Source organism: Pseudorasbora parva, chromosome 17, assembly GCF_024679245.1.
Source record: "Pseudorasbora parva isolate DD20220531a chromosome 17, ASM2467924v1, whole genome shotgun sequence".
In the NCBI taxonomy this organism is placed as follows: Eukaryota; Metazoa; Chordata; class Actinopteri; order Cypriniformes; family Gobionidae; genus Pseudorasbora; species Pseudorasbora parva.
Window position 1 is genome coordinate 24,136,049 of NC_090188.1, and position 14,144 is coordinate 24,150,192.

A 14,144-nucleotide genomic window follows, 5' to 3' on the forward strand; every position below is an offset into this window, starting at 1 on the left:
GCAAAAAATTGCAACACACCTTTATTCCACAACATGGCAATGTCTGATAGACAATGATAAAGTGAGGTTTCACTCATAATTACTGCAGACTGAAGGCAAAAGAATAGGCAGTATCATCAGCAAAACTTAAAAAGGCTCCGCGATTTACTGCAGAGCAAGTACTGAACGCAATCGAATATTAGACTTACTGTCACTTGATGGTGGAGCTCTCCAAGCTCCAAAAGGTAACAAAATATGTTTTATTTTATTTTTCTGTAATTGTTACTCTAATATCAGGAGAGTTTTATGTTATCGCGACAAGTGGATCCGGGTCGCTAAAGACCCAAATATGTAATATGTAGGGGTGTCCCCGACTAAGGATTTATAGAATGTGAATTGTGAATACACAAATCAGAATTGCCGAATCTTTCTATGGTCAATTGATAGTCGAATCATCTGTGTATGTAAATGTATTATTGGGAGGGGCTCGAACACTAGTCAGCAGGAGGGTAAAACTATTTTTATTTTCCTTTAAACCCTGCATGCAGCAACAACTTTTAATAAAGCGACCAAAACTGCCTGCCAACTGACAGATGAACTGTTTAAATAAAAGGTAATGTGGTGGATAAACATTCTTAAAACGTTATCTCATAACATTTTAAAGCTGCGATCGAAATACAGAAAACACCACAAATATATAAAATAAAATTTTGATAAATAAAATAAAAATAAAAATAAAACCACCTAGAAAGGAAAAGAACACTTTGAGTGCGTTTACATGCACGTTCTTAAGCCGATTGTGCCTAAAGGGGGTCGCACACTGGACGTGAAGCTCAGTGCCGCGTCTCAGGTATCTCACACCGGGCGGACGCGCACATTATATATGTGCAAGCTCAATTTTGAATCGACTTCTGACAAAAGAGAGGGACGATGGGTGTATCTTGTAGCACAGGGTGAAATCAGTATGCACATTGATGATTTGAGAGAAATATAACAAATTTAATATAAAACCTTGAAATGGCACTCTGTGGCGCGGCAGGATTTTAAACAACTTCCTGAGTTGCCACGGACAGGTGCCGAATGCCACCGCCGGTGTGTGTACACTCATTTAAAATTATGTGTTCGAATTTTAAAGACGCGGCACGGCTTAAAGGGGGTGCACACCGGACGCAAAGCTCAGCGATGTTGCCAAAATGGTATGATCCTCGTTTCATAACACCCGCAAAGATTCGACTGTGAGATTGGTGGTCGAATCCAGCTCCGCATAACGATGCATCGAATCTTCGACTATTCGGGGTCACCCTTAGTAATATGTAATAATGATTGACAAAACATTCATGCATTTATGGGTTAATAGAGTTAGGAACTAAACAGCTAAAGCGTTCCAGACAGACTGGTAAAAGAGTTGCTGCTACAAATGTAAAACATTTTCTAACATGATCTGATACAGACATACCTTGAACATGAGTTTGGCAGCATCCAGGAAGTGATGGGCTTTTCTGTAGAGCTCTACAGCCTCTAGAGTTTTGTTTTTCTCCAGCAGATGTGAGGCGTATTTGGACAGAAGAGGCCCAATTTCCTTCATACTGTGGTTTTTGGCAAGTTCCACAGCTTTGTTCCACTGTAAAAAAGCACACAATTAAAATGTATTGTTACTGTTGCTCCTTTGTTTTTATCAAGCAGCTTAACATTCATCACAGACAGGTTTCATGAGAAGATGAGTGTGATGACGTTACAGCTGCAACTGGTTCTTTCAGTAGAACTGATGATGAGCACTGTGATCTCTCTGAACCTCTCATTTAAACTAATGACAGAAGCGCCACTATCTCTCGATGCTCAGAAAGCTGGAAAAAAGCCAGTGAGTCAGAATTTATTCAGTGAAGAGAGAAAGAAAAAGATGTCTTTTGAGAAATGCATATTAAATAGGGCTGTCAAAGTCTCAATTTTTTTTAAACAGATAACACATTTACATTCAGTTCAACATTATAATTAAAATATTTTCTGTGTGATTTCTAAAGATTCATTAGAACCGTTGCAAAAGAAGTAGCATGTGTGTGTGTGTTTGTGTGTGTGTGTGTGTGTGTGTGTGTGTGTGTGTGTGTGTGTGTGTGTGTGTGTGTGTGTGTGTGTGTGTGTGTGTGTGTGTGTGTGTGTGTGTGTGTGTGTGTGTGTGTGTGTGTGTGTGTGTGTGTTTTATCAAATCATGATAGAGAAAATACCTTCTTTAATTAACGTTTTATGCAGACTTTGGCTCTTGAGTAGATTCAATTATTAAATATGTATATCTAACAGATTTGTACAAGTGTGAATGAGCATGAATAAATCCATAAGTGGACTAAATATACATGTCCAATTTTGTTTATTATTATATAATTATTTTGAGTTTGGTTGTGAGAAATATATAATCTGTTTTCTGTGAAAATGAGACATTTTTGTTCTGTCTTTAAAAAGAATTCAAATAAATAAAACACCTGATTAATCAGATTTCAATATTGGTAGCAATAATATACTGTAATATCAATATAATTAATGCAGTTAATATAATATTAATACATTCTAAACCTTTAACATACATAACATATCAAAACCATACAACAAGCTAAAGGTGTGTGTAGGTTTGTGCATGAACTCTCACCTGGTTTAGATGTACACAGGCATCCACAGCTGCTTTGGGCTGGTTACATTTCAGAAATGCACTGACGGCTTGCTCACACATTCCCACGGTAACAAACATCTGACCAATGTCCTACACACACACAAACAATAAAGCAAGGTTCAAGACATTTTAAGACAATCTGAACCAAAGATTGCTGATTGGTCTGCTGCCAAACCACAATAAAAAGGGTCAGAGAGAGGGGGGGCACCCACTGGTAGCAGTTTATGGTTTTCTGGTAGGGAGTTTGCAAGTTTCTCCAGACCATCATAGTCCTCCAGCATATAATAACATTCAGCCAGACGCTCCTGATTACGACCCTGCAGGTAATACTGCACTGCATTCAACCTGTGGAAAATACATACTTCAAGGTTCTAGTCAACAGTCATATAAAACACAATCAAGTACACAATCAGTCAAACATTTGGATACACTTTTTTCAGGTCTGTGTTCTCTTTTCATTCTGTTACCTGCCTGAATGAATTCTGAATTAATCTCTTCGGTTACTATGAGCTTGCTGCTAAACATTCAAATACTTGCCATTGTTTGCTTTTAGTACACTTTCAGAAAGCATCTGAAATCAACATCTATGATAAGCGTATATTCTGTTATTCCATATCCTTGTGCATATTGTGTGGTCTGCTATTAATACCTAAATGAGCAATCACACGTTTTAAAATAAGCCATGTTTAACGGTCTCGCTTCACTATTTTGACTGAAAATTTGCCTTTGTCTGGATAAACACACAAAGCACATACATACCGGTATGCATAATAGGGCCTGAGTAAAAAATATTGATTTCTCGATTTTAAACGATTCTTAAATTACAAGGATTTAAGGACACCTGTTTTAAGTTCATGAATGAACGGACGGAACATTGTAGCGCACCTCCCATCTGATAAATCGCAATAATCTTTGTGCTTTGTTACTATTCATATGAAACAACGTGTCAGATTTCAAATTACGTCCATTTTATTACGAAATTCAAAATCATAAATAACGTTTTGGCATTTTGACAATCTGATCTTGTCTTCCTACCAGTTACAGCGCAAAATAAACATGAATTAATACATGAAAGTGTGTTAAAAGATAGTAAAGCTTATCAAAATGGGTATCAAGTTAATGCTCAATCTTCAACTGCGGAAAGACGTGAGTAAAACAGTTTGTAAACAATGTAAATTAACGTCAAATATACCTCAGAAAATCCATATAGTGACCATAAACTCATTAGTCAACCAGAAAAAAAACTTTAAGGAGGAACATTTAGCTAAATATATGCACCATATTACATATTCATTATAATTTGTAATGTTCTACAATATTGAATGCATGTTTGAATAAATAAGGCAAGTTTTTATGACAGCCACCATTTAAATGTTTATATTTCGTATAATTTTTTATTATTAAAAAAAACATAATTGAGTGTAACTTAAGTGTTTGTTTACAAATCAGTTCATTTTACCTTGAGTATTATAGTAGGCTATAACTCCCATAGTTTACAGCATTAGTTAAGAGATTTATTTTCCTTGATGAAACCTACATATATAAAAATAATCAATATTGAATCTAATTGAATTGGAATAAAATTGCAAGCTTGTGAATCGAAATCCAACTGAATAGTGAAATGTGTCAATACCCAGCCCTACGCCTACACTTTAACAACCTACCATTTCTGTCTGTCTGCAAAGTAGTCTCCAATAGCGTTGTAGGCTTGCTCCAGAAGAGCATCATCAGAGTCACCTGATCCCGTCTTCAGCAACTGCAGAACCCTGAACCAATCACCGAGCTTTATACGCAAACTGATCGCCAAATCCCTAAAGAGACCAGAGTGAGAAATAAGAATAATGAATATTCAAAAATAATTGATTTTTGTTGCTTTTTCAATTAGTTAATTAAAATGTTGGCCATAAACGCATAAACAAAAAACCAGATCCAAGCCAACAGAGACACATTTGGAAACTGATTTGAGTGGTTTTTTTAATCTAAAAAACATCTATCTATGTAGTATATTTAATTTAGTACTCCATTAAATTAAGATATGGTAATTTCTTGTATGCCAGGGGAAAAAATATATAAATAGCTATTGTTTGGTAAAAAGCCAATAAATGTGATAAAAAAGGATGTAATGTAGAATTAGTAACATTTGTTAGTGTTCAAAAAGAGACTTAATCAGCAAAGCATAGGAAGTACACAGTGTATATGTTGCATGGTGGTGCATATAATACCATATATATATATATATATATATATATATATATATATATATATATATCATATAATATAAAGGTCCTTCTAAAAAAATTAGCATATTGTGATAAAGTTCTTTATTTTCCATAATGTAATGATAAAAATTTAACTTTCATATATTTTAGATTCATTGCACACCAACTGAAATATTTCAGATCTTTTATTGTTTTAATACTGATGAATTTGAATACAGTTCATGAAAACCTCTCAAAAAATTAGCATATAATGCAAAGGTTCTCTAAACGAGCTATTAACCTAATCATCTGAATCAACTAATTAACTCTAAACACCTGCAAAAGATTCCAGAGGCTTTTAAAAACTCCCAGCCTGGTTCATTACTCAAAACCGCAATCATGGGTAAGACTGCTGACCCGACCCTGTCCAGAAGGCCATCACTGACACCCTCAAGCGAGAGGGTAAGACAGAGAGAAATGTCTGAACGAATAGGCTGTTCCCAGAGTGCTGTATCAAGGCACCTCAGTGGGAAGTCTGTGGAAAGGAAAAAGTGTGGAAAAAAACACTGTACAACGAGAAGAGGTGACCGGACCCTGAGGAAGATTGTGGAGAAGGACCGATTCCAGACCTTGGGGGACCTGCGGAAGCAGTGGACTGAGTCTGGAGTAGAAACATCCAGAGCCACCGTGAACAGGCGTGTACAGGAAATGGGCTACAGGTGCCGCATTCCCCAGGTCAAGCCACTTTTGGGCTACAGAGAAGAAGCACTGGACTGTTGCTCAGGGGTCCAAAGTACTTTTTTCGGATGAAAGCAAATTTTGCATGTCAGTCGGAAATCAAGGTTCCAGAAGTCTGGAGGAAGACTGGGGAGAAGGAAATGCCAAAATGCCTGAAGTCCAGTGTCAAGTACCCACAGTCAGTGATGGTCTGGGGTGCCATGTCAGCTGCTGGTGTTGGTCCACTGTGTTTTATCAAGGGCAGGGTCAGCTAGCTATCAGGAGATTTTGGAGCACTTCATGCTTCCATCTGCTGAAAAGCTTTATTGAGATGAAGATTTCGTTTTTCAGCGCGACCTGGTACCTGCCCACAGTGCTAAAACCACTGGTAAATGGTTTACTGACCATGGTATTACTGTGATCAATTGGCCTGCCAACTCTCCTGACCTGAACCCCATAGAGAATCTGTGGGATATTGTGAAGAGAAAGTTGAAAGACGCAAGACCCAACACTCTGGATGAGCTTAAGGCCGCTATCGAAGCATCCTGGGCCTCCAGAACACCTCAGCAGTGCCACAGGCTGATCGCCTCCATGCCACGCCGCATTGAAGCAGTCATTTCTACAAAAGGATTCCCGACCAAGTATTGAGTGCATAACTGAACATAATTATTTGAAGGTTGACATTTTTTTGTATTAAAAACACTTTTCTTTTATTGGTCGGATGAAATATGTTAATTTTTTTAGATATAAGCTGTAAGATATGAGCTGTATGCCAAAATCATCAGTATTAAAACAATAAAAGACCTGAAATATTTCAGTTGGTCTGCAATGAATCTAAAATATATGAATGTTGAATTTTTATCATTACATTACGGAAAATAATGAACTTTATCACAATATGCAAATTTTTTGAGAAGGACCTGTATATTAGTCTTAAAATTAACTTGTGTGTGTGTGTGTGTGTGTGTGTGTGTGTGTGTGTGTGTGTGTGTGTGTATATACAAATATATATAACCCAAATAACCACAATCAGCATAAATTGATTTTGTTAAAAAATGCTTCACCTAAATTGTGTAAAGTTTGACTTAAGCACTATTCGCAAGGAGTTAGTATTATCTAGGGACCTCTGTGATTTAGAAATGACTCCCCCACATCTGAGTTTTGCGTGGCGCATTCGCACGGGATAAGCAAGCCTGTGATTGTACTCGAATTTACTGACTTCTCCCATATATGATGTCAAGACTTTGTTATAGATATATAGCTGTATGATATCATAAACAGGCATCGATTTCATTTTGATTATTTTACAGTAGCCTAATAAATAAACATAATTTCGTTCAGTTAGCGAACAGACGCCATGAACTGAGCTCAGACCAGCGGCAGGAGTCAGATTTCATTTATCACAAGTGAGAAGCTGACAATATACGGCGGAAGATTCAGTTTCAAAACTAAAAGCGCCTATTTAAACAAGCTTGTCATTGATTGTACTATACTGTTCTGTTCTGTTTTTCATTAAGAACAGTATTGATGTTAATATTAAACACACCATTCAATCAGATTACTCCCAAATTCATACTCATTCTAAAGTGAAAGTATAATCCGTGCGGGCGCGACTGCACGGGAATTCATAACGGTGCGCATTATGAATGCAGACTTTATTCTTCGTGAAAGATAAAGATAGAAATGCTCACAGGAAGAAAAAAAGCTTGCAAAAATGATATACGATCCGCTAATCCTGGCCAAATCACAGAGATGTCGATTTGCACGGGACTACTATTATTACAGGACCTCGGTGTTCGGCGAAATATGGTAGGTAATTTGCGGGGGAATTTTTACTTTACAAATTACAGACATGGCCGATTCGCACGGGATTAAGATCACAGACATTCTCTGCAATTATTACAAATCACCAGAGGTCCCCAGATAATACTAGTCCCGTGCGAATGGGTCTTTAATTTAATTAATTTAACATTACTTTTTTTTTTTTTTTTACATGCGAGCGAAGCATGCTTGTCCATAGAGATTTCACACAGCATAAAGACATTCATCATCTCCTGTGTGTACCTGCGGTCCATATCCAGGTACATCCTCTCTGCCTCCTCGAACCTGCTGAAGTAAGCAGCTACCTCGGCCTGTTTCATGGCTTCACTCTGCAGGTTGCTCAGTCTCTTGACAAATTCAATGCCCTGGTAGTCCCTACAGCGCACAAACGCCTGTTCAGCCATCTTCAAATCCAGCTTCTGCAGCGCCGCTTCTGCCAAGAGACGCCTGCAAGTGCATACATAGACGAATCTTCAACTGTCAAGTACAGAATTAATTTAAAGTATATGTATTTATACAGTATAAATACATATACTTTCAGTATTTGATCTCAACAAAGATTTTTCTCATACTAAAAATGGCATGCTTAAACTGCATCAAAATGTGGACAATGACACTTTTAGTTGTCTAGAGCAGGGGTATTCAAACTGGGGTTCGGGGACCCTCAGGGGTCCTCCAGAAGGTTCTAAGGGGTCCCCAGAAAATTTCAGAGAATAAAAAGACAAAGCAAAAATGGATAAAGCCTACTGAACATTTAGTATCATTTCTAAAATGTTCTCTCCTTTATTGCCGTATACATACTTCACAGAACTGTATGTTTGCTTTGTATCCATCTAGTACGAGTATTCTTAACGCAGTACGTAAGATCATGCTTACATAAATAATTGTGAAAGTTGCTTATACAAATAAATTTTAACTGAAAATGTTCTTCTTCAGGTTTATATTGCCAACATTAAGTATAGCCAAATTACATTTGGAAATATTTTGTATTTATAATGTCACACATACTATTTATCTAACGGTTTAATTATTTATTTATTTTTGTCATAAAAACATGGATTTTAGAAAGGGGGTCCCTAATAAAATGTTCATCATATGTGGGGGTCCTTGGCATCATATATTTTGAAAACCCCTGGGCTATTGACATAAAGTGGACAAAGGGGGCGAAGCGAGTCCCTCTGGAATCTTTTCATGTGCTCATGGAAAGCTAAGAAAACCTTTGACCTCTGACACGTTGGCATGTTAAGGATGAGCACAATCAAACAACAGAGCCTCTGAGCTCTCACACTTGTATCCAAGCAAACACACACAGACTGAAAGAGAGCCGACACATGGCTCTTTCTTTCTTTACACCCTATTCCATTAGGATTCCTTCTCCAGTTCCTGTCTGACAGTATTAAAAGCAACTTTTCTTACTTAATAATGTACCAAAAATGTGCTACCTAGTACTAATTTACTGCCTACATTTCACCCTGAAAATCTAAGAAAGGCTAAACTTTGGGAAGGGCTTCAATCCAATGATCCAGTAAGCGAAACAGCGCTAATGTATAGAAAACCAGGCTGATCACATCAGAGATGGCAGAGAGAATAGAGACTCGCGTTGTGTTTTCAGTGAATTATTCATTCCAGTGTGTGTCCTGTCAAAAGTGTATGTTAGATGAAGGTACAGTGCTTTGAAGCACTGTTAAAGAGCATTAAACATAAGCTAACATGACACTAGGGTTTGCCTACCCGCTTCTGTAGCAAGAGTCCAATCTGAAATTCCTCCTTGTGCTGTGAGAACTGACAGTGCCACTAAAACTTCAGTGGGTTCCTAAATCAATAGAGCTGCTGCAAAACTTTATGGCTACAGGTAACATCTCTCTCGTTCTCATCTCTGTCTTGGGAGTATTTTTTTATGTTTTTTTTAAATGAACATAACCATAACTAACTGCACACAAATATTACAGTTTATTTTATTCCAATTTCTCAATGGTCAGGCAGGTACACTAGGAAAAAGCTCTCCAGAACGGCGCTGCCTTATTTGTTTATCTTGTCCTGCCAGTGACAGGATCATCATTCACATCATAGAACTGCACCTCACACTTCATTCAGACTGTAAGACTGGACCCCATACTTTCCACTTCCTGGACACACACATACACGTCATATAGCGCACGCACAAATCTCAAAAACTCGCGCAGCTTGTTTTAGCGCACTCTTCTGCACTGCCTAACTACGCTTTTATTAACGTGTTCCTCTTTGTGCGTGCAGGTTTGCTTGAATAAATAACCAAATCGCCTCATATATTGTGTGGAATGCGTGTCTGTCTCTCACCAGAGGCGCGGATGGGGATTGTCCTCAATAAACTGAGAAGCATCTTCAATTCCAACTTTCTCAATCAGCGCCCTGCTGTCCCTCAGTGAGCGGATCTCGAAGTTTATTAAATAATCTTTATTTGGAATGTCTGGAACCTGAAGGATAAAATCACATTCATGGTTTACGCAACTTTTGACAAATTAAGAGGATTTTCTAATTTTTTTATCATAATTTAAAAATTATGAAATTAATCATATTCCAACCAACCCTCATAATCTCATCCAAAAGAACAGATTTGATCTCTAGATCCTCAAAGTGGCAGATGAAGCCAGATGTTTGAATTGGTTCCTGTGTTCAAAACACATCACAAATTTGAGCTTGTCAGCAGAGAATACTTACACTAATATTGCTATAAATTAAAACATTATTTAAAAAAATCTAATTTCAGGCTGATTATTTATGAGAATATACGTTTATTATTAGTGTGACTGTGAATATTGTGTAGAATGTGTAGAATGAACCTGTAAATCACACTCCCAGCTATTTTTCTGTGTGGGAACAAAAAAGCTCAGTTAAATGTCTTCAGTGGGTGGTCTGATCTACAAGCCATGTGCGCTGTGAATTACTGAGGCTGGTGTGTGTGCCTGTGTGGTTCAGGTAAATACATTGTGGGGACAAAATGTCCACACAAAATTATGGGGACAAAATGCCCACACAAAGATGGCATTATCTGTAATCCTTGTCTTTGTGGGGACATTTTTTGGTCCCGATAAGAAAAACAGCTTATAAATCATGCCAAGTGACTTTTTTGAAAATGCTGAAGGTTTTCTGTAATGTTAAGAGGTAGGTTAAGGGTTAGAAGATAGAATATATATTGTTTTTACAGTATAAAAAATCATTATGTTTATGGAATATCCTCATAAAACATGGAAACCCAAAATGTGTGTTTATTTAAAAATGGCAGCACTTCCTGAACCCAGCATACGTAAGAGTACAGTAGCTTTGACAAAACTCTCACCCTTTCAGTCCTTCCCTTCCATTTATGTGTTTTTTTCAGTCATCCTCTTTTCTCATGCCACAATACAGTATATGCGGGTATGGACGTGTAACTCATTTCTCTATATCTCACCTCAGGGTCCAGGTTTCTGAAGACATACATTCTGGTTTTCTCCATCATTGAAAACAGATCTGGGTTATCATTAGCCCATTTCATATCCCAGACATCCTTGCGCTCAAATTTAGATGGATCTCCGGCTGTGGACCCGCCTTCCACATCCCCTGTTGAAGCCCGCGTCTCTACATCCAAAAACGTCAACACACCCGTCATGTCGATTATAGCCAGTCGGCTGGAAACATAAAATACAAGCAAGTTAAAACAAAATCTCACTATACAAGCAGGCAAACAGAACGATTAGTCTAACAATGATGGTGCAGTTTGGTCTAGGGTTACAATGGGATGGCAAGAGAGGAAAAAAAGAAAACAGAGGGAGGAATCAGACCTGGAGTTACAATTCAGAGACAGCTGATATGGTCTGGACGCAAGAGAAAATTTCTGCAGGAGGTTGATATTGGGCAGGCTGTATTTCTGTAAGGTACCAGACTCACGACCCTGCGGGCATCACAACCACACGTCAAACGCACAGAAGCTTTGGGTTGAGAAAGCGTGTGTTTTTGAATAAATCAGACGTACCACTAGAAGCATCCTGTCTGATGCTGTGATGCAGCAGATTGGATCTCTGGTGGCCTAAAACAAATGAAACATAAACATGTCTCACTCTCACGACCCTTTTCAGGGCAGTTGCTTGAATGTTTGCCAGGGTGATATTAAAAAGGTGGGCTGCAGTCTATATACATAGTGCAATGATGCATTTTCTGACATTTGGGTCCTTTAGAAGAGTTTTTGAAATATATAAATTAAGCAGATCAAGGAAAATACAGCAAAAATACCAATAATTCATAAACTAACTGAACTGAGCAGTGACTTTTGACACTTTTCCCACTAATCCTCTCTCCTCTCACGAGAGGTTGAGAGAGCCACAGGTGAGTGTATGTGATGAGTGTACTCACTGTGAAAGCTTTGGCAAAGTTCAGTGTCCCATCCGATGTTCCGCTTGGACTGTCATCAATGTGATAAACCCTAGAGAAGAGAGTCAGCAAGACAGAGTGAAAAGAGACAGTGTGCGAGTCAAGTGGAGCAAGAGAGGTATTGCCTCAGTGTATTTCTCTCATGTGGAAGGGAAACAGAACACTGAGTCCACTCCTGGTCTGTGTGGGTCGCAGGATTTCATCACACAGCCACGAACTGAACCTTTCTAAACTGCTGCCGTCAGCGAGCACACCATCACACCGCACTGATAGACAGACAGACAGGCAGGCGGGCCTGCCCACAGACTGTATGCATTAATAAGGAACGCCGCTTCCTCTGATGAAAGCTTACATATTACACAGATCTGTTACTTTCATTCAGCCACTGAGTCTGAGACATGGGACAAAGCGTGTCCTACAACTGCAACTGCAGTTAGCTTTTGAAGTAGCTAGATTCCCACTTTGAAATGAATCTAAGAAGATTACTAGAACATTCTTACGGAGCCCCTAAAGGGACATGGTGGTAGAAAAAAATATGGGATGGGAGGAAAAATATTATTTCGCAAAAAAATTGCGTTCTCTCGCAAATCTTGCTGAGTTCAGACAAACACTTCCTGTTTAATGTCCCGCTAACACCGTTTCAGACAGTTCCATATGTTAACAATGGAGTGGTTCATGGAGTTTTGTTTTGAACTTGGACTACTTAAGTTTAGAGAGATACAGTTGGCGCTTAATTCAAAGTTCAGTAAAGTTGGCAACGTGTAAAACACGAAAAATGTTACTACAAAAATAGGCAACACATTGTAGTGTCACCAAATTCAGTTACCACATCAATGGTCTCCTACTGTTCATGCTACAACACTTTGTAAGGTAAAATGTGCTTTTGCATAATTTATATAATTTTTTATTATGAAATAAAATAAATAATTTCACTGTTACACACTGTACTGCCACCAAATTCAGTTTACATCAATGTTCTTCTGCAAGTAATACTACTTACAATGCAAAGTTTCTAAGGGGAAGCTTTAAAATATTTTTTCCTCCCATCCAATATTTTTCCCACCACCATGTCCCTTTAGGGGCTCTGTACATTCTTATCACAGATGTACAATTTTATTAAATTTCTCTTTTTATTAAAATTATGACATTGGCACTGTACCCTTAGTTTAAACTGACCAGAAAATGAAATGGCTACCATATTTAATTACACGTGTTAGGCAAAATAGGATATTTTTACAGTGCTAAATATTTCCTATCTGACTGCTGGTAACACTTCGATAGGCGGAGCTGGAAAGCAGTTTTAAACTATCCCGTTTCCTCACTTTATTCATTAATTTATCTGAATGGTAGATTTGTCAATATTATGATTAATATTTGCCACATTATTTTTGTGTCTGATAATGCTGAGTGGCAGGCAAGGAAAAGCACACATTTTGTAAGATAAAAGCAGCAGCAGATTGATCTAAAACAATTGCCTGATATATACACCACCATTAAAAAGAATCTGTGCAGTAAGTTTTTTTTTTTTTTTATAAATTAATACTTATATTAATCAAGGACATGTTTAATCAAAAGTGACAGTAAAAGCATTACAAAGTATTTCTATTTCAAATACATGCTGTTCTTTTGAACTTTCTATTCATCAAAGAATCATAAAAAACATGTTTTAAACATTAATAATAAGAATGTTTCTTAAGCACCAAATCATCATATCAGAATATGAATATTGAATATTTATAGAATGTGAATATTTCTGAAGGATCATGTGACACTGAAGACTGGAGTAATGGCTGCAGAAAATTCTGCTTTGGAATCACTATCAAATATAAAGCAGTAACTTAAATTGTAATAATTTCACAATAGTACTGTTTTACTAAAGAACTATTACATTAAACATTAGTTATGTTTTAATTAAATAAATGCAAAACCTTTTTGAAAGGTAGTGTGTTTTGATTTTTTTTATCACAGGTGACCTTTGACCCTCACCTCTCCCGACCTTCCTTTCTTGTTTTAGCGACCTGGTTGATCTCAAGAGCAGTGAGTTTCTTCGCCACACGATACTGCCAAATATAAAACGCCTCCTTAGACGCGGTGATCACGTGAGTCTTCGTCACGGTAACGAACAGAGGCTCTGTGACAGAGGAAAAGTGAACAAAAACATTTGGGAAAGAACATCTAGAATGCATTTCATTTCAAACATTTTAGGGAATGAGAAAAAAGAAAAATTACTTTAAAAGTTACATCATTATCAAAATCAGGTGACACCATCGCATCTATAGATCAAAGCTGACTGTTGAAGGTTTGTGCGATTTCGAAGGCTGTGGAAAATCACAAAACCTCTAAAGACTTTTTAATTAGGTTCAATTAGATCAATTAGGTTTCACCTAAAA

General features: G+C 37.5%; 1 protein-coding gene across 2 annotated transcripts in view; it reads right to left on the bottom strand.

The window, feature by feature from the left end:
- wdr35 (WD repeat domain 35) overlaps window positions 1–14,144 on the bottom strand; it is a 29,410-nt gene that overhangs the window by 7,985 nt on the left and 7,281 nt on the right. For both annotated transcript variants that reach the window (XM_067421645.1, XM_067421644.1), the window contains 12 exons: window positions 13,741–13,885; window positions 11,737–11,806; window positions 11,360–11,413; window positions 11,169–11,278; window positions 10,799–11,015; window positions 9,937–10,017; window positions 9,688–9,824; window positions 7,615–7,818; window positions 4,300–4,446; window positions 2,848–2,980; window positions 2,615–2,725; window positions 1,436–1,600 (listed from right to left, as the gene is read on the bottom strand). In XM_067421645.1, the coding sequence (XP_067277746.1) occupies window positions 1,436–1,600; window positions 2,615–2,725; window positions 2,848–2,980; window positions 4,300–4,446; window positions 7,615–7,818; window positions 9,688–9,824; window positions 9,937–10,017; window positions 10,799–11,015; window positions 11,169–11,278; window positions 11,360–11,413; window positions 11,737–11,806; window positions 13,741–13,885 (1,574 nt within the window). The remainder of the gene's footprint in view (window positions 1–1,435; window positions 1,601–2,614; window positions 2,726–2,847; window positions 2,981–4,299; window positions 4,447–7,614; window positions 7,819–9,687; window positions 9,825–9,936; window positions 10,018–10,798; window positions 11,016–11,168; window positions 11,279–11,359; window positions 11,414–11,736; window positions 11,807–13,740; window positions 13,886–14,144) is intronic.